This window comes from Heliangelus exortis, chromosome W, assembly GCF_036169615.1.
Source record: "Heliangelus exortis chromosome W, bHelExo1.hap1, whole genome shotgun sequence".
NCBI classification, from domain to species: Eukaryota; Metazoa; Chordata; class Aves; order Apodiformes; family Trochilidae; genus Heliangelus; species Heliangelus exortis.
Window position 1 is genome coordinate 13,129,525 of NC_092453.1, and position 18,358 is coordinate 13,147,882.

Consider the following 18,358-nt stretch of genomic DNA (forward strand, 5'->3'; position numbering starts at 1 on the left):
TTCACGCCCCCCCCCCACCAAAGCGACCCTGAGGCGCGGAGTTCACCCCCCCCTCCCCTCCCCCCTCCAAGGCGACCCTGAGGCGCGGAGATCACCCCCCGCATCCCTTTGCTGAGGGGGAGAGGGCAGCGTTGCGGGGGGGATCCCGCACTCACCCGAGCGCAGCGGAGCGGAGGGACCTGCACCCTGCGCGGCCGCGGGGCATGCCGGGAGTTGTAGTCCCCTGGTAGGCTCCGCGCTGGGTTAACCCCCGCGTCCTGGACTACAACTCCCAGAGGGCTCCGCGGCCGCGCCTGCGCGCCGCCATTTCTGTGCGTTAGCGCGGTCCCTTCAAAGCCCTGCGCGGCCCGGCCCTGAGGAGCGGCGGCGGCGGGGCGGGGATGCCCGCGGCTCTCCGGGCTGGAGCTCAGGTGCCGCACCCTCCTGGCATCGCGGAAGGGTTGGGCTGCTTCAGGAGCTTTATTTTCCCCGCCCTGAGTGCGCCTTGTGAGGGAAAAGGGGGGGCGGGTGTGGCGGTGCGGCCTGCCCCGGGGGGGTGTGTGGGGAGGGGGCCGTGGGGCTGCCCTCAGCGCTGCTTTCCGGGGAAAAACCCCTCAGAGAGCTGCTCCCCACAGTGTAAATGCTTCTGTTGCGTGATAATCCTTGGAGGTGTGAGCTAGGGGGTGTGAGAAAGTTATTCATCTTTGTTCCTTGTTTAGTTTAACACCCTAACACGCTTATTGAATTTTTTTTTAATGGTGTTTTAGCTGCAGGTGCTAAGTTGTGGCTGGGAGCTTGACCACCCTGCTCACAGCATTGGGAACTTCCAAATGCTGCCCTTCAGCTCCTCAGTTTGCTGTTTGGGGGGGTACAAAGGCAGCTTGGATGGGGATGATTAAATTGCAGAGATGAGACGGTTGAAAGTGCTTTTATGTGGCTTGTAAAACGTTTTTGTTGTGTTTATCCACTCTGGTTATATAAACCCAGCCCTAAGGGTTTATCTTCCTCCCCTTGTTACACTGAGTTGTTTCCCTTCAGGTTTTGTCCCTGCAAACTCCTCTGTTGTCTCTAAAATCACAAGTTACCATATTTTAGTGTGGCTTTGCTCAGCTGTGTGTTTGCTTGCAAATTTCAGCACTTCCAGGAAGTTTTTTTCCCTGCAAACACAGGGCCCTGAGGTTCCTCTAAGGAGCTGGATTTTCTTTGTTGTTAATTTTTTTTTTCCCCACTGAAAATTTTAATACCCAAGAAGCTATCACTGCTATTACCTTTTTTTTTTTTTTTTTCTGTTTTCTCCCTGTATTTTCTACCTTTTCTAGGGGTGTTTATATGACAAAACTTTGGAAAAGCAGCAAGCTGAAGAGGATTAGGAAATCAGTGAAATGACATAACAGAGCTTTTAAAGACATTTTAGTGCAGGTGATCACTTGTGAAAATAAATTTATTTTTCTGTTTAGCTTGGTTTAAAAAAATGAGTGAAGGTTCTCAGAGAAACCTGGATCAAAACCATGGCAAGCTCAATAAAAGCAAGTGGCTGCTCTCCTGATTCAACAGTGTCTTCTCTCCTGACAAGCTGGAGCCCTGCCAGCAGTAACCCCCCCTCAAACAGTTTGATTTGGTACAAGGGGAAACTCTACAGCTCTGCATCTGAGGCTCTGGAAGCTTACATTGAAGATTTTGATTTAAGTCTCACATCTCCAGGTGTAAAAACTGGAAAAATCTGCATGTGTCAAAGTACTCCCAAGCAAGGGAAGTTTTCCAAGCCTCCTGCCAAAGAAAACCAGGGTATGTCTTCTGAAAATCAGCTTTTTAAGAAGCTTTAATGTTTGCTGTTCTTTTTTTTTCCTTTTTTTTTTCCCTTTTATTAATGGTATAAAAATCTTTGCCTCACACCAGGGGGGTTTTCTGGAGGGAATAATCCCTGCATCACTACTTGCAAGTCTTTGTGCTCCAATAAATGATGCTTGCTCATAATAATTGTCATTTTCTGGAAGGTTTTCTCCTAAAATCTTGTTGAAAATTCATGAGCATGCTCACAGATGCAATGATAAATTCCAAAATATGGGAATTTTAGTTTCAATAATTGAACTACAGTGGAAATAATTCCTTAAACCTCAAGCTTGGAAAGATCTGGTTTTTTTTTTCCAGAGGAATACCAGGATCTGTTTGATTGAAGGAGTTTTTTTCAATGTTGCTTTAAGATAAAATTTCCCTCTTGTCCATGGGTTTTTTTGGGATCTGTGGCTCTGAATGGGTTTGTCTCCTGCTTAATTAGCAAGATCCTGATTAAAACTGGCCCCACTCTTCCAACAACTGCAATTTGGTGCAGAATCCATTTGGAATTCTTATTTCAGGGTAGCTCCTACAAGTGCAGTAGTTCTGGATGCTGGAATTTGAGGAATTCCTGGGGAATATCTTCTTGTTTTTCAGGACTGGAAGGTTTTAATCAGGAAGTAGAGTTGGCTCCTCTTCCAAGGCAGGCTGAGGGGGACCTGGAGCTGCTCAGCCTTGCAACAGATGATCTCCTGGCATTTCCAGAAGATGGATCCCTGCCTTTTCTCCAGAGCATTCCTGCAAAACCAGAGCTTCCCAGCACTGAGTGGAAGGGGCAGCCACTCAGGACACCTCTCTGCCCTTCCCAGCCCTCAGCCCTCAAGGCTGGAGGCACTTTGTGTCTCCAGGAGGATGGGAAAGCTGCTCCCCAGGAGCACCACAAAGACTTCAGCCCCCAGCAGCCCAGTTTGTGGCCACCTGAGGATCCTCTCTCCCTGAAAGGAAACCCAAACCCTTGGGTTTTGGGAGAGCTCTCTGGAACTTGGAAGAATTACCCCAGGTGGCTCACCAGCCACAAGTCTGAGCTGAGTGTCTCAGGGCTCACCAGTATTCCCAGTTTGCACTACCCAGGCTGGCTCAGCAGCTGCAGCCTTTCTTCTGGAAGCCAAGCTGAGCATTTAAATACCCAAAGCAAAACTCCCTCTTCACAAACCTTTGAGATCCTCAAAGAAAGACACAAAAGCCATTTTTTTCAACAAAAAGGTTGCCTGCCTGCCAGGGGTGGTGCTAAAGCAGAGGAAAGGGCCAGCTCTGCCTGTCCACCTGAGAGCTCATTTTGGAGACATGCTAAAAAGCCCTTCAGAGGTAACTATATCCATGTAGTTGGGTTTTAAATTTTGAGGTTATGTGTATAAAAATAGATATTTATTCCAAACCCACACTCTCTAGCACAGACTGCCCAGATTTATTCCCTCTGACAAATGACTCAAACCCCTCACTCCTACTTGACCAAGTTGAGCAGTGTTTATACTCCAAGTTTTCAGACAGAAATCCCTATTTAAGTGTTCTTCTTGGAGCAAATATCTATTAAATTGGCATGTTTAGTGCCTTCCTGCAGGATGATTCCAGAATAATTCCATAAATAACTTCATAGGATTTCCAGCATTAAATTAAATTGCAGGAGGTGGAACCTTGAGAGGGAAGAGAGATTCCTAAAGAGTGTAAATGAACCTGTCAGATGGGTAAGAAATGCCATTTATCCTGCAGCCAGCAGGAGGTATTTGGGACAGGGATATTTAGGTTATTCCAGGTTTTTCTGAGGCTTTTCCTTGGGAATCTCTGGCCAGGGAGCAGGGAGGTCCTCCTGTGGTGAAGCACCAGCTTTGCATGGTGAAACCCCAGCAAGGTTTGGGTGGAGATGAGAGAGGAACCTTTAGGCATGGAAAAAAAAAAAAGGATTTTGGTCCTTTTGAAGCAAAACTTAAATATTGAGCTCTTCTTTTCCCCCCCCAAGAAGTTCTACATGCAAAATGTTGCATTTTAAATGCACAGCATAAAAAAATTGACACAAATAACTGCTTGATGTGGATGCAGGGTTAGATCTTTTTCCTACAGAAAGTTTTGCCTGTCTAAACAGGCTAAATCTAAAAAAATCTGGGGGAATTTTGAGTGCTGCTTTTAAAAAGGGATTCCTGGATGTGATTTGCATGGAGATGTTGGATGTTTTCTCTCCTAGAAGTTTGTAAAAGCAGCTCTTGGAAAAACCTCTAAAAAATAAAAAATAATAAGAAAAGCAACCTAAGAACTTAGAGTGTTAAGAAGTAATTTTAAAAATTTTACTTTGAATTAATATTAATCATATTTTCCATGGCATGAAAGGACAATAAAGCCTTAAATAATTGTGAAGTCTGCATGTGATACTTTTTTTTAATTTAAATTAGGAAAATAATAATAATAAAATATAAAATAATGTAAATAAAATAATATATAAAATAATAAAATAAAAAATAATGCTTCATTGTAAATACCTGGCTACACCCTTGCAGCTCCTACTTGGTGCTGATGATTCCACACCCTGCTGCCATCCCAAAATAACCCAAAGGAGTTCTCTTTGGGCAGTGTTCTCTGTCAGATATCCCCAGTTTGTTGTCATTTTCTTTGGAATTTTTCCTAAAATTCAAAATATTGGGGAAATAATGCCTTGGAGAAGGTTGGACACGTTGTGTCCTTGTTTTATTTGGTTTTTTTTTTTTTTTTTCTTAGGAGACCAACTTGAAGGAGTCACGTTGGAGGCTGAAGATCTGGCAGCTCCTCTGGAAGGTGGCAGCCCCTCTACAACAGATATCCTGGGAACAGAAAGATCCTGGGAAAAGGCTCCAGGGGCTTGGTAAGTGCAGATGGATTCTGGACTCATTTCTTCAACCACTTTCAGAGCAGGGAAATTGCTTTGGGAACTGGAAGGTGATTTCACACCCTCCAAAAATTCAACCCTGGAATTTCCTCCACTTTGCTGTGGTCATTAAGCAAAAGGCAGCTGTTTTTCTTTAGGTGTTGGATATTAATGGTGGAGTAAGCTGCAAGAAAAACACTTGTGTAAGAAATTCTAGCTAACAAGTCCTCACTTTGCCTGCTTTTGGGGTTTTTTGGTTTTTTTTTTTTTTGCTTAGTTGATTTTTAGAGCTACCCAGGTGTTGATTGTCTTGGCAAAACTAGAAAAAAGAGTTTTTTCACTGACACCAAAGTCCTGACAAGCCTGCTCAGTGCCCTTTTGGACTTCCAGAGGTGCATTAAATCTGCTTTGACCAGAACTGCTCTATTCTAACCCAATTTTTTTCACTTATAGCCCTGTTGTTGTTTTCTGTTTCATGTTTGATGTTGGGTTAGCAAGCCAGCAGTGGCTGTGTGCTGTGAAGAGCTGGAGGATGCTCTGTCATTCCCCAAGGCAGATATCATCCAGAAATTCTTGGAAGACTGTTTACATGACAAAAATAAGGTCAGTAAAACTCAGTAGTTATTCCTGGGAGTGCCCAGAATTCCAAGACTTGTAAATAAAGAAGGTGGAATACCTGTAAATATTTTTTTTTCTTTTATGAGATATAAAGTGGGAAGCCTAAGTGCAGTAGTTTGGTCATATTTGGCCATGATAAATTTATATAGTTATTAAACTCTATAAACCCTTGGTCACAGCTATGGTTAAGACATCATCTAACTATAAAATGCTTGACTTTTACACTCCATATTTTGTTTAAATCATAATTTTCCTCCTTCAATGGAAAAAAGAAACATTTTTTTTGTTGTTCCTCTATTAAATACTACTAAGTTCCTGGCCTGGCTGATCTTCTGTTGGGTTCAGGAGGTCAGTAATATTTTATTTATGCTGCTGCACTGGGATTGGAGCAGGAATTAAAATCACCCTTTTGAATATTCATTATTTTATCCCATCATCTTCTTGGCAGTTTTAATACTGCTGAGTCTCTCTTTTTGAGTGTAGGAACACTTGATCCTTCCCTCAGGTAGGGAGGTGAGGGCTGAGCCCAGGGGAAAGTCACACTGTTAATTTACATGTTACTCTGTTTACTTTCTGCCCTGGTTTCCATGAATCTTCCCCTCTGTCAGATTCTGGTTTCCACCCTGGAGTAAAGCAGAGCTTTACCCTGGAAGTTTTTCCCCTGGGGCACCAATTTCTCTTCTTCTCAGGAGCTGATCTGACCCAAAACCTCTAAAAAGGTACCAGCTAGTTCAGATTTTTCTGTCAGGGTGTATTCCCGCCTTCTTCTTTGCCTTCCCATGCTCTTGGTTTGGTGAGCTCAGCAGACATTTCCTGACAGGAATATTTCCAGATTACCCACAGATTTCTGGTGAATTAATTTGCTGCTTTCACTGTAGTGTGAGCAGAGCTGCTAATCCTCTGAATAAAATAATTTTTATCCCAAATGCAGCTGACTTCCTTGATCAGTTATGAAATGGTGAATTGGAGCAGGAATTAAAATCACCTCTTTGATTATTCATTATTTTATCCCATCATCTTCTTGGCAGTTTTAATACTGCTCAGCCTCTCTTTTTGAGTGTAGGAACACTTGATCCTTCCCTCAGGTAGGGAGGTGAGGGCTGAGCCCAGGGGAAAGTCACACTGTTAATTTACATATTACTCTGTTTACTTTCTGCCCTGGTTTCCTTGAATCTTCCCCTCTCTCAGATTCTGGTTTCCACCCTGGAGTAAAGCAGAGCTTTACCCTGGAAGTTTTTCCCCTGGGGCACAAATTTCTCTTCTCCTCAGGAGTTATCTGACCCAAAACCTCTAAAAAGGTAGCAGCTAGTTCAGATTTTTCTGTCAGGGTGTATTCCCGCCTTCTTCTTTGCCTTCCCATGCTCTTGGTTTGGTGAGCTCAGCAGACATTTCCTGACAGGAATATTTCCAGATTACCCACAGATTTCTGGTGAATTAATTTGCTGCTTTCACTGTAGTGTGAGCAGAGCTGCTAATCCTCTGAATAAAACAATTTTTATCCTGAATGCAGCTGACTTCCTTGATCAGTTATGAAATGGTGAAGCATGTCCCAGCATTTCAAGGACTGACAGCCCTTGAATTATTTTGCACAGCCCAGGGCTGAGGCATTTTTGTGTTTATTTCACTGGCCAGAGTCACTCAAACACAGATGAACCAACCTAACATCACCCAGGTACAATTTGAAAGCAGATTTTTCAAGAACAGGGTAAAAAAACCAATAAAAATCATCCTTCAGGGGAACATCAGAAATGGGTGGGGTTGTTTTGCTGTCTGTGCACTGCAGGACCCCCAAGTTCTTTGGGTTTGGGTTTAGGAAGAGCCTTTTTGTGGAGATCATCAGCACAGACCCCTGGAAACTTTGAAGCTGATGTTGTTTCAACTCCAAACCATGAAGGGAACTTTAAACCAGGATAAAACTGCTGAGCAAAAGGAAGAGTTTGGAAATGTGAGTAGTCACTTGCCTCCCACTTCACCTCACTGCTATGTACAATTTCTGAGGAAAAAGGCCTTTTCTTGGCTTGCTTTCCAGTCATCTTAGGCCACTGCCAGCAGATTCCAGCCGGGAAGAAGAAGGTTGCTGTGCCCTGAATCCCTTGGGAAGTGGTGGTGGGAGCAGGAGGGGTGGGGAGCCAGGAGATGGCGACATTTCAGGCAGAGAACAACCTCTGCTTCCCTCCCCTGCTCCAGGGGTGGCTCTGCTCAGCAAACTGCTGCTTTCTGGTAATATCCCTCTTCAGTTTAGGCTTTTAGGGGCACGTGCTAATTTTAAAAAACCCCAAAAATCCTCAAATTCGCTTTCCTTGCCTCGTTTGGCATCAGCGAGTTGATCCCTTACGGCCTTTTTTTTTGTTTCAAAATTATTTCATAGACTTTATTATTAATTTTCATAATATTCTCCTGGCTAGGGAGCTGCTCTGCTGAAAATTCCCAGGAAGTCTGGCTAGATCCAAGCTGGATATGAACCACACAGGGGCTGGGATGTGTGGAGAAGAGCAGATGGAGCCAGGAAAATTCCCTTTTTAACACTTTTTAACACTGCATCCAGGTTTAGCCCCTGCCCTCAGGAGAGGCAGCAAGGAGGGGGTGGGAGAAATGGGGTTCTTCCTTCCAGAGGGAGTTTTGGGGGATTTGGTAGGAAGTTTTGGGGGATTTGGTGGGAATTTGGGGGGATCTGGTAGGAAGTCTGGGGGGATTTGGTAGGAAGTTTGGGGGGATTTGGTAGGAAGTTTGGGGGATTTGGTAGGAAGTTTGGGGGATCTGGTAGGAAGTTTTGGGGGGATTTGGTAGGAAGTTTTGGGGGATTCAGTAGGAAGTTTGGGGGATCTGGTAGGAAGTTTTGGGGGGATTTGGTAGGAAGTTTTGGGGGATTTGGTAGGAAATTTGGGGGATCTGGTAGGAAGTTAGGGGGATCTGGTAGGAAGTTTGGGGGGATTTGGTAGGAAGTTTGGGGGATCTGGTTGGAAGGTTTTGGGGGATCTGGTAGGAAGTTTTGGGGGATCTGGTAGGAAGTTTTGGGGGATCTGGTAGGAAGTTTTGGGGGATTTGGTAGGAAGTTTGGGGAATCTGGTAGGAAGTTTTGGGGGATCTGGTAGGAAGTTTGGGGGATTTGGTAGGAAGTTTTGGGGGATCTGGTAGGAAGTTGGGGGATCTGGTAGGAAATTTTGGGGGATCTGGTAGGAAGTTTGGGGGATCTGGTAGGAAGTTTTGGGGGATCTGGTAGGAAGTTTTGGGGGATCTGGTAGGAAGTTTTGGGGGATCTGGTAGGAAATTTCCAGGAAGAAGATGGAGCCAGGTTCTCAGTAGCAGGGAAGGCTGAGGAACAGGGATCAAGAGGTTGACCCTGGCTGCTGGGAGAAACTTTTTAACCCTGACCACAGCCCTGGGGGAAATTTCTGAGCAGAGGTTGTGAAACCTCTGTCCTGGGAGGTTTTCAAGGTTGGAGGCTGAGCAAACCCTGTGGCTGTCCCTGGGTAGGCAGGAGCCCACCTCCTGGCTGCCTCCCAACCTCAATTGCTTTATGAGGCCATAAACACTTTATTAACAACAAAAAAAAATACCTTTTTCTGTCATTTCCAGCTCCTGACCTTGCTTTTCTTTATGTTGTTTTTTTTAAAGCTTCCTGGAGGAGCAGAGGATGACTTGAAACTGTGTGACAGGGAGATAATTCCTCTTATTCACTCTGTCCAGAAGTAAGTGGATTTTGCTGATTTTTTTTTTTTTTCCCTGTTTTCAGAAAGGGCAGAAGAGAAATGATGAATTAGCTGGGAGAGTTCTCCTCAGCTCTGAAAAATCTGTGAAAAAGCCAGGAGTGAATAATTCAAATCATGGAGCAGAGAAATTCCTAGTGAATATTCCTGGAAATAAAACCTTATTTTTCATCCTTAGCAATAATTATTGCTACACATAAGTGGACTTGAAAAAAATCAGACTTGGAGAAGTTTGTAATAATGGTACAGAAATATTTTCTTGCTTTTTTTTTTTTTTTCAAGACAGTCGAGAGATTAATTGCTATAAAACATGAAATTATCAGTGTCCTACTGAGCAGTTAGAAGGGACTGAAGAAACTTGAGAAAAGGCAGAATGGAAGCCAGGGTTTTGTTATGCAGAATATTGTTTTTTCAACAAAACTGGGTGTTGCAGTCTAGTTTTAAACTGTACTGTAAAATGAGATTTTTTAAAAATTTAATTTAATTTTTATTTTATTTTAATTTAATTTAATTTTTGTTTTATTTTTAATTTTTATTTATTTTATTTTATTTTTATTTACCTTATTTTATTTATTTTATTTTATTTTTATTTATTTAATTTTTATTTATTTAATTTTTATTTATTTAATTTTTATTTATTTAATTTTTATTTATTTAATTTTTATTTATTTTATTTTTATTTATTTTATTTTTATTTATTTTATTTTTATTTATGTTATTATTTTTATTTATGTTATTATTTTTATTTATGTTATTATTTTTATTTATGTTATTATTTTTATTTATGTTATTATTTTTATTTATTTTATTATTTTTATTTATTATTATTTTTATTTATTATTATTTTTATTTATTATTATTTTTATTTATTTTATTATTTTATTTTTTATTTATATTATTTTAATTTTTATTTATCTTAATTTTTATCTTATTTTATTTTTATTTATCTTATTTTAATTATCTTTTTTATTTATCTTATTTTATTTATCTTATTTTATTATTTATTTCTTATTTTAATTTTTATTTATTTATTTTATTTTTTTTTATTTTATTTTATTTATTTGTTTTTATTTTTATTTTTAATTTATTTTATTTTATTTTTATTTTATTTTTATTTCTTTTAATTTAATTTTATTTTATTTTTTCTTTATTTTATTTTTTCTTTATTTATTTTATTTTTTCTTTATTTATTTTATTTTTTCTTTATTTATTTTTTCTTTATTTTATTTTTTCTTTATTTTATTTTTTCTTTATTTTATTTCTTCTTTATTTTATTTCTTCTTTATTTTATTTTTTCTTTATTTTATTTTTTATTTATTTTATTTTTTCATTTTTTTTATTTTAATGCTTTTAATTTTTTTTTATTAAAAAATACAGTAACTTTCAGTATTGGGATGCTGGTTTGTGACATAATGCTTCAGCATTGTTAAATTAACCCAGGCTGTTATATAATTAATAATGTTAAACACTCAGTTCATAATAACTTCATAGAAATTGGGTGTTTGAGAAGAAGTATTTAAAATATCAGTTCCAAAAGGTATTTTATTAAAAAAAAAGAATCTTAGTATATTTTATAATCAAGTGGAACAGTTAGAGCTGTAAATTATATATAATAGCATTCAAACTGTGAAGCTGTTTGTAAGAAACCAGCAGCATTTTCAATTAAATGAAAATAATACTCTATAAACTGTTATTAAATCTTATTTTTTCCCCCCTCCAGGGCTTTACAGCATTTCTCACATCTGAAAAGCCTGCCTGAAGGTAGCAGCACCCAGCAAAAGCAGCCTGGTGATGATGAAGATAAAGAAGAAAAAAAGAATTATCTGTGAAGCTGATGTCTAAGGATATATTTTAATATTCTGTAACTTCAGTCAGGTTTCAGCCTGAAGCCTGGATGTGACTCCGTGTTCTCCAAAATGTTATGTGCAGGATTTCTGTAGAGAATCATTAATTACTCCAAAGCCTAATTGAGTGTCAGCACTTCCAGGAGGATCTAACCATAGGTGCCAAGTGACACCAGTTCTTGAGGAGGGGTTCATTAAAATATTGTGAGGTTTTTTTGGGGGAGGACTCTGGGTTTATAACAATTTCTAACAATTTAAACCAGGTGATGAGGGAGCTGGCAGAAGAGCTCATTAAGCCTCTCTCTGGCATCTCCCAACAGTCCTGGCTCACTGGGGACATCCCAGATGACTGGAAGTTGGGGAATGTCACTACAATCCACAAAAAGAGCTGGAAGGAGAACCTGGAAAACTCCAGTGCCTGGCAGGGTTCTGGAGCAGCTCATCCTGGGGGCAATTACCCAGCTCCTGCAGGATGGACAAGGGATCAGGCCCAGCCAGCACGGGGTTAGGAAGGGCAGGTCCTGTCTGACCAACCTGAGCTCCTTTTATCAGCGGGTGACTGCCTGGGGGATGAGGGGAAGGCTGTGGATGTGCTCTACCTGGACTTCAGCAAGGCCTTTGCCACCGTCTCCCAGAGGATTCTCCTGGAAAAGCTGTCAGGCCCTGGCTCAGGCAGGAGCACTCTGTGCTGGGTTAGGAACTGGCTGGAGGGCCGGGCCCAGAGAGTGGTGCTGAACGGGGCTGCATCAAAATGGCGGCCGGTCACTAGTGGTGTCCCCCAGGGATCAGTGTTGGGCCCAGTGCTGTTTAATATCTTGAGTGAGGATTTAGAGGAGGGCATTGAGTCCATCAGCAGCAAATTCCCAGCTGACACTAAGCTGGGGGGAGTGTGGATCAGCTGGAAGGCAGGAGGGCTCTGCAGAGGGACCTGGAGAGACTGGAGAGTTGGGCTGATGCCAAGGGGATGAGGTTGAAGATTCCAAGGGCCGGGTCCTGCCCTTTGGCCACAAGAACCCCCTGGGGAGCTCCAGGCTGGGCAGAGAGTGGCAGAAAGGGAGCTGGGAGTCTGGATTGCCAGGAAGCTGAAGAGGAGGCAGCAGTGTGCCCAGGTGGCCAAGAAGGCCAATGGCATCCTGGGCTGGCTCAGGAACAGCGTGGCCAGCAGGTCCAGGGAAGGGATTCTGCCCCTGTGCTCAGCCCTGGGGAGGCCACAGCTTGAGTCCTGGGTCCAGTTCTGGGCCCCTCAGCTCAGCTCAGCTCAGCTGAGGAAGGAGCTTGAGGTGCTGGAGCAGGTCCAGAGAAGAGCAAGGAGGCTGGGAAGGGATCCAGCAGCAGAATTCCTGGGAGGAAGGGCTGAGGGAGCTGGGAGTGTTGAGGCTGGAGAAGAGGAGGCTCAGGGGAGACCTCATCACTCTCTCCAACTCCCTGAAAGGAGGTTGGAGCCAGGGGGGGGTTGGGCTCTTTTCCCAGGCAACTCTCAGCAAGACAAGAGGGCACAAGAGGTCTCAAGTTGTGCCAGGGGAGGTTTAGGTTGGCCATGAGAAAGAATTTCTTTCCCCAGAGGGTGCTCAGACCTTGGAATGGGCTGCCCAGGGAAGGGGTGGATTCTCCAGCCCTGGAGATATTTCCAAAGAGCCTGGATGTGGCACTCAGTGCCATGGGCTGGGAACCACGGGGGGAGTGGAGCAAGGCTTGGACTTGAGGAGCTCTGAGCTCCCTTCCAACCCAGCCCTTTCTGGGATTCTGTGAAACTGCTGTTAGAAGCAGGGGGAAGCACCACACCATGTGTCAAGGAGTCAAGTTGAGCAACGATACTTTTACAACAGATTATCCAGTTCTTTCTAACAGGAGTGGACTCAGTGTAAATTGTGTGCTCCAAAAAAACCCCCAAATTAACAAATAAACTGCATCCAAAAAGTGGCTGAAGTCTTTTTGATGTGAATTTCATTTTTTAGGGAAAGCTGATTTGGTGCTTTGGTTCAGCAAAGTTTCAAGGGAAGCGATCCAACAGCTGCTTCTCCCTGTTCCTGGGAAATCCTAAACTTCCTTCTCTTTTCCTTGGCTTTGTTCTGGGATTTAGAGCATGTAAAACCCTTCAGTGGGCCTAAGGAGGCAGAGAAGTAATAATTATATCTATTTTTTTCAGCATCATTGAGTAGAATTAGCTCAGGAAAGGCTCTGATAAGCCCTGGAACTTGTGGAGAAAAACTGAGGAGGCATCCGAGGAGTGACCTGAAAATCCAGTGATGATGTTTAGAAAGGAGCCTTTTGGACCTCTCCTCAGGTTTGTAGGGTCTTGTAGGATCTGCCAGGAACCCCAGTGACAACATGCCTGCCTCCTCTCTTCCCTGTTCCTTGGGATATCCAAAGGGACACGTGGGAAAGGAGGAAGAGGAGGTGATGCAGAAAGCAGGAGCTGCAGCCCCCTCTGGGTTCTCCCCTCTTCCTGCTCAGGGTGAGTAAGAGAGAGGTGACAACACCCCCATTTTATGGTCCTCAGGGCATCAGGAGCACCCAGAGGATGACACACAACAACGTGTGTCAGATTTTATGGGCCTGCCTCAAAAACCACAGAAAAGGAGGAAACAGCCCTCTGGAAACTTCCAACTCCAGCCCTGGAGCTGCTGGCTCTGTGCAGAGGTTTGCAGAGAGTCAAGGAGTTCAGCTGAGGAGGAACTCAGAAAGGGAAGGGTTTTTTTTTTTTTTTTCCCCCTGACATCAGACACAGGGTGTGGAGCAGGGTGAGTTTGCTCTCCTCCTCCTCTACTCTGTGTGTAGTTACACGTAGTGTGGGCACACTTAGTGTGGTTTGACCTGTGTTCCCAGCACGCTGTGACACTGCTCCTGAGGGGCTCCTCCCTCTGTGCCTCAGAGCAAGGAGGATTTATCCACCCAGGTGTACAGCTACTCCTTGGAGTAAGGGCAGCACTTGTGATGTCCTGAGGGGCTCCTTCCTCTGTGCCTCAGAGCAAGGAGGATTTATCCACCCAGGTGTACAGCTACTCCTTGGAGTAAGGGCAGCACTTGTGATGTCCTGAGGGGCTCCTTCCTCTGTGCCTCAGAGCAAGGAGGATTTATCCACCCAGGTGTACAGCTACTCCTTGGAGTAAGGGCAGCACTTGTGATGTCCTGAGGGGCTCCTTCCTCTGTGCCTCAGAGCAAGGAGGATTTATCCACCCAGGTGTACAGCTACTCCTTGGAGTAAGGGCAGCACTTGTGATGTCCTGAGGGGCTCCTTCCTCTGTGCCTCAGAGCAAGGAGGATTTATCCACCCAGGTGTACAGCTACTCCTTGGAGTAAGGGCAGCACTTGTGATGCCCTGAGACTACTCTGAGGTTAAACCTCTTGTACCCATCTTGCACCCCTTGCTCCCCCACCCCTTCCCTTGATGTTGGGGCAGGTTTTTTGGCTATTTAGAAACTTTTTCCTCAATTCCTCCTTGGAGAATCCTCATCTTTGGGAGCTTCCTCATTCTTGGAGTTTGGTTCTTAACCCTCAGATAATTCTCCTTTTACACTTCAGTGTCCTTGGGTCTAGAATTTCAGGACAAATTTTTTTTTTTTTTCCCTCATTTTTATAGGTAATAACTAAAAGTATGGCTGAAATTATTTTTATTTCCTAACTTTCTGTTGCCCAGGTGGGAGGCAAAAAAGGAAAAATATATTAGGATATGGAATCTGGGAAACAAGGAGGGACACTTTGTAGGTATAAACAATAGAAATTCAATTAAAATAGAATTTTTTTTTTAATAAAGCACGATTAGTAACTCTTTTCACATAGCAATATTTTTTTTAATATGTTGCAAAGATTTTTATGGCCACTGAGGAGTATTTTTAAGGGGGATTTGGTCCCTTATTCACCAATCAAAGCAGTAACTTTTGGACTAGACTTGGAATTATAGCTGGAATTTAGTTGCCACGCAGGAAAAAGAATGGAATCTGTAAATCCAAGCATTAAAAAAAAAAAAAATGTTGCTTTTCTGTCTTGTTGATTATGGATTTTGGTTTTAATTTTTGTGTCTTTAGGGCCATGTCCAAGGTGGCAGTGATGTCCTGGAATTTTCTTTGGGAAAAGCAACCAGCAGGATTTGGAGGAAAACATCCCAAAAGAGAAGGACTTAGAGAAAAGGAACCTCCTAAATTTCTCAGCAAGTGTTTGCTAAGGATGGCCACAAACTTTTGTGATCTTTGGGATTTGCATATACAGGAAATATTTTATGGGGAGGGCACTTCCTCAACTGGAGCCTTTATATGTCCCGGGGAGAGAGAGGGCAGGGAAGGGGGAGTCTGGGGAAGAGCAGGATTTGGGATCATCCATCTCCTGGAGATCCTCCCTGTGGTAAGGGGGGGATGAGGATGGGATGGGATGGGGGGGTTGTGTCTCAGGGATTTGGGGTTTTGTGTCTTGGGTTTTGGGGGTTTTGTGTCTCAGGACTTTGGGGTTTTTGTGTCTCAGGGGTTGGGGTTTTGTGTCTCAGGAGTTGGGGTTTTGTGTCTCAGGGGTTTGGGTTTTGTGTCTCAGGGGTTGGTGTTTTGTGTCTCAGGGGTTGGTGTTTTGTGTCTCAGGGGTTTGGGTTTTGTGTCTCAGGGGTTTGGGGTTTTTGTGTCTCAGGGGTTGGGGGTTTTGTGTCTTAGGAGTTGGGGTTTTGTGTCTTGGGTTTTATTGATTTTTTGTCTCAGGGTTTGGGGTTTTTGTGTCTCAGGGTTTGGGGTTTTTGTGTCTCAGGGGTTGGGGATTTTTTGTCTCAGGGGTTGGGGTTTTTGTGTCTCAGGGGTTGGGGTTTTGTGTCTCAGGGGTTTGGGGTTTTGTGTCTCATGGGTTGGGTTTTTGCGTCTCAGGGGTTTGGGGTTTTGTGTCTCAGGGGTTGGGGTTTTGTGTCTTGGGTTTTGGGGGTTTTGTGTCTCAGGAGTTGGGGTTTTTGTGTCTCAGGGGTTTGGGGTTTTTGTGTCTCAGGGGTTTGGGGTTTTGTATCAGGGGTTTGAGGGTTTTTGTGTCTTGGGTTTTATGGATTTTGTCTCAGGGGTTTGTGCATTTTGTGTCTCAGGGGTCTGGGGTTTTTGTGTCTCAAGAGGTTGGGGTTTTTGTGTCTCAGGGGATTGGGGTTTTTGTGTCTCAGGGGTTTGTGCATTTTGTGTCTCGGGTTTGTGCATTTTGTGTCTCAGGGGTTTGGGGTTTTTGTGTCTCAGGGGGTTGGGGTTTTGTGTCTCAAGGGGTTCGGGTTTTGTGTCTCAGGGGTTGGGGTTTTGTGTCTCAGGGGTTTGGGGCTTTGTGTCTTGGGTTTTGGGGGTTTTGTGTCTCAGGGGATTGGGGTTTTTGTGTCTCGGGTTGGGTTTTTGTGTCTCAAGAGGTTGGGGTTTTTGTGTCTCAGGGGTTGGGTTTTTGTGTCTCAAGAGGTTGGGGTTTTGTGTCTCAGGGGTTGGGGTTTTTGTGTCTCAGGGGTTTGGGGTTTTTGTGTCTCAGGGGTTTGGGGTTTTTGTGTCTCAGGGGGTTGGGGTTTTGTGTCTCAAGGATTTGGGGTTTTGTGTCTCAGGGGTTTGGGGTTTTGTGTCTCAGGAGTTGGGGTTTTTGTGTCTCAAGGGTTTGGGTTTTTGTGTCTCAGGGGTTTGGGGTTTTGTGTCTCAGGGGTTTTTGTGTCTCAGGGGTTTGGGGTTTTTGTGTCTCAGGGGTTGGGTTTTTGTGTCTTGGGTTTTGGGAATTTTGTGTCAGGGGGTTGAGGGTTTTTGTGTCTCAGGGGTTGGGGTTTTTGTGTCTCAGGGGTTTGTGCATTTTGTGTCTCAGGGGTTTGGGGTTTTTGTGTCTCAGGGGTTGGGGATTTTTTGTCTCAGGGGTTGGGGTTTTTTTGTCACAAGGGGTTGGGGTTTTGTGTCTCAAGGTTTGGGTTTTTTGTGTCTCAAGGTTTGGGTTTTTTGTGTCTCAGGGATTGGGGGTTTTGTGTCTCAGGGGTTGGGGTTTTGTGTCTTGGGTTTTGGGAATTTTGTGTCAGGGGTTTGAGGGTTTTTGTGTCTTGGGTTTTATGGATTTTGTCTCAGGGGTTTGGGGTTTTTGTGTCTCAAGGGTTGGGGTTTTGTGTCTTGGGTTTTGGGAATTTTGTGTCAGGGGTTTGAGGGTTTTTGTGTCTTGGGTTTTATGGATTTTGTCTCAGGGGTTTGTGCATTTTGTGTCTCAGGGGTTTGGGGTTTTGTGTCTTGGGTTTTGGGGATTTTGTGTCTCAGGACTTTGGGGTTTTTGTGTCTCAGGGGTTGGGGTTTTGTGTCTCAGGGGTTGGGGTTTTGTGTCTTGGGTTTTGGGGATTTTGTGTCTCAGGGTTTTGGGGTTTTGTGTCTCAGGGGTTGGGGGTTTTGTGTCTCAGGGTTTGGGGTTTTTCTCCTTTTCATCTCCTTCTTTTTCTTCTCCTTCTTTTTCTCCTTCTTTTTCTTCTTCTTTTTCTTCTTCTTTTTCTTCTTCTTTTTCTCCTTCTTTTTCTTCTCCTTCTTTTTCTTCTCCTTCTTTTTCTTCTCCTTCTTTTTCTTCTCCTTCTTTTTCTTCTCCTTCTTTTTCTTCTCCTTCTTTTTCTTCTCCTTCTTTTTCTTCTCCTTCTTTTTCTTCTCCTTCTTTTTCTTCTCCTTCTTTTTCTTCTCCTTCTTTTTCTTCTTCTTTTTCTTCTTCTTTTTCTTCTTCTTTTTCTTCTTCTTTTTCTTCTTCTTTTTCTTCTTCTTTTTCTTCTTCTTTTTCTTCTTCTTTTTCTTTTTCTTCTTCTTTTTCTTCTCCTTCTTTTTCTTCCCCCTCTTTTTCCCCTCCTTTTCCCCCTTCTTTTTTTTTCTTTAACCCCAAAGCATCAAACGTAGGAGATCAGGCAGCACCAGCAGGTTCAGAAAGGACCCAAACACCTGGGATTTTTTTTTTTTATGGCATGAAAATAAGAGGGAACAACCCCTCCCATCTTTCAGCCCCGAGTTACGTGGCTTTGGGGGGATGAAAGCTGCAACCTGGGAATAAATCAGAAAAATCCCTGAGTCTTGGGGTCCCCTGGAGGGGAATTTGGGTGCATAGGAGGGCGTTGGGTGCCCAGTTCTGGAGCAGGATGGGTGCTTTAGGTTTGGAAAACCTTTTTTTTTCCTTAAAACAGGAGAATCCTGACATCTAAGGAGGGCAGAGGGTTGCCAAAGCAGCTCTGGAACCGTTGTTGTGGTTTGAGAAGAAAATTTCCCAACCAGCCCCAAGTGTAATTTCAATTTCCCTCAGCACCAAGGATGGAATCAGATGACTTCTCCTTTTTTTTTTTTTTTTTTTTTCCCCCCCCACCACTTATTTGATGTTCCAGGCTCTTATCTCCTCCTCCTGTTGTCTCTTTGGGTTCATGTGAGCCCTGAATAATCTCAGTCTGGGGGTGGCAATTGCCAGACCTCCCTTTCTTCCAAGAAAAAAAAAAAAATTTTTTTTTTCAGATTGCATCACATTTCTGCACTAAACACCCTCAGTGGCCCTGACTGCAAAATAGCTGAGTGGGTTTTGGGGTGAATATTCTGGTTTTTTCAGGCTTTGCTTTTCTTTCTTTTGTTTCAGCTTCC

At 43.3% G+C, this 18,358-nt stretch overlaps 1 protein-coding gene across 1 annotated transcript; it reads left to right on the plus strand.

The window, feature by feature from the left end:
- The first annotated feature begins 1,487 nt into the window (after positions 1–1,487).
- On the plus strand, positions 1,488–11,034 carry CWH18orf54 (chromosome W C18orf54 homolog). The gene is made up of 7 exons (XM_071729749.1): positions 1,488–1,764; positions 2,410–3,117; positions 4,516–4,639; positions 5,137–5,245; positions 7,074–7,205; positions 8,876–8,949; positions 10,688–11,034. The coding sequence occupies exons 1-7, from the start codon at positions 1,488–1,490 to the stop codon at positions 10,794–10,796; spliced, it is 1,533 nt and encodes a 510-aa protein (XP_071585850.1). The 3' UTR covers positions 10,797–11,034.
- The last annotated feature ends 7,324 nt before the right edge of the window (positions 11,035–18,358 follow it).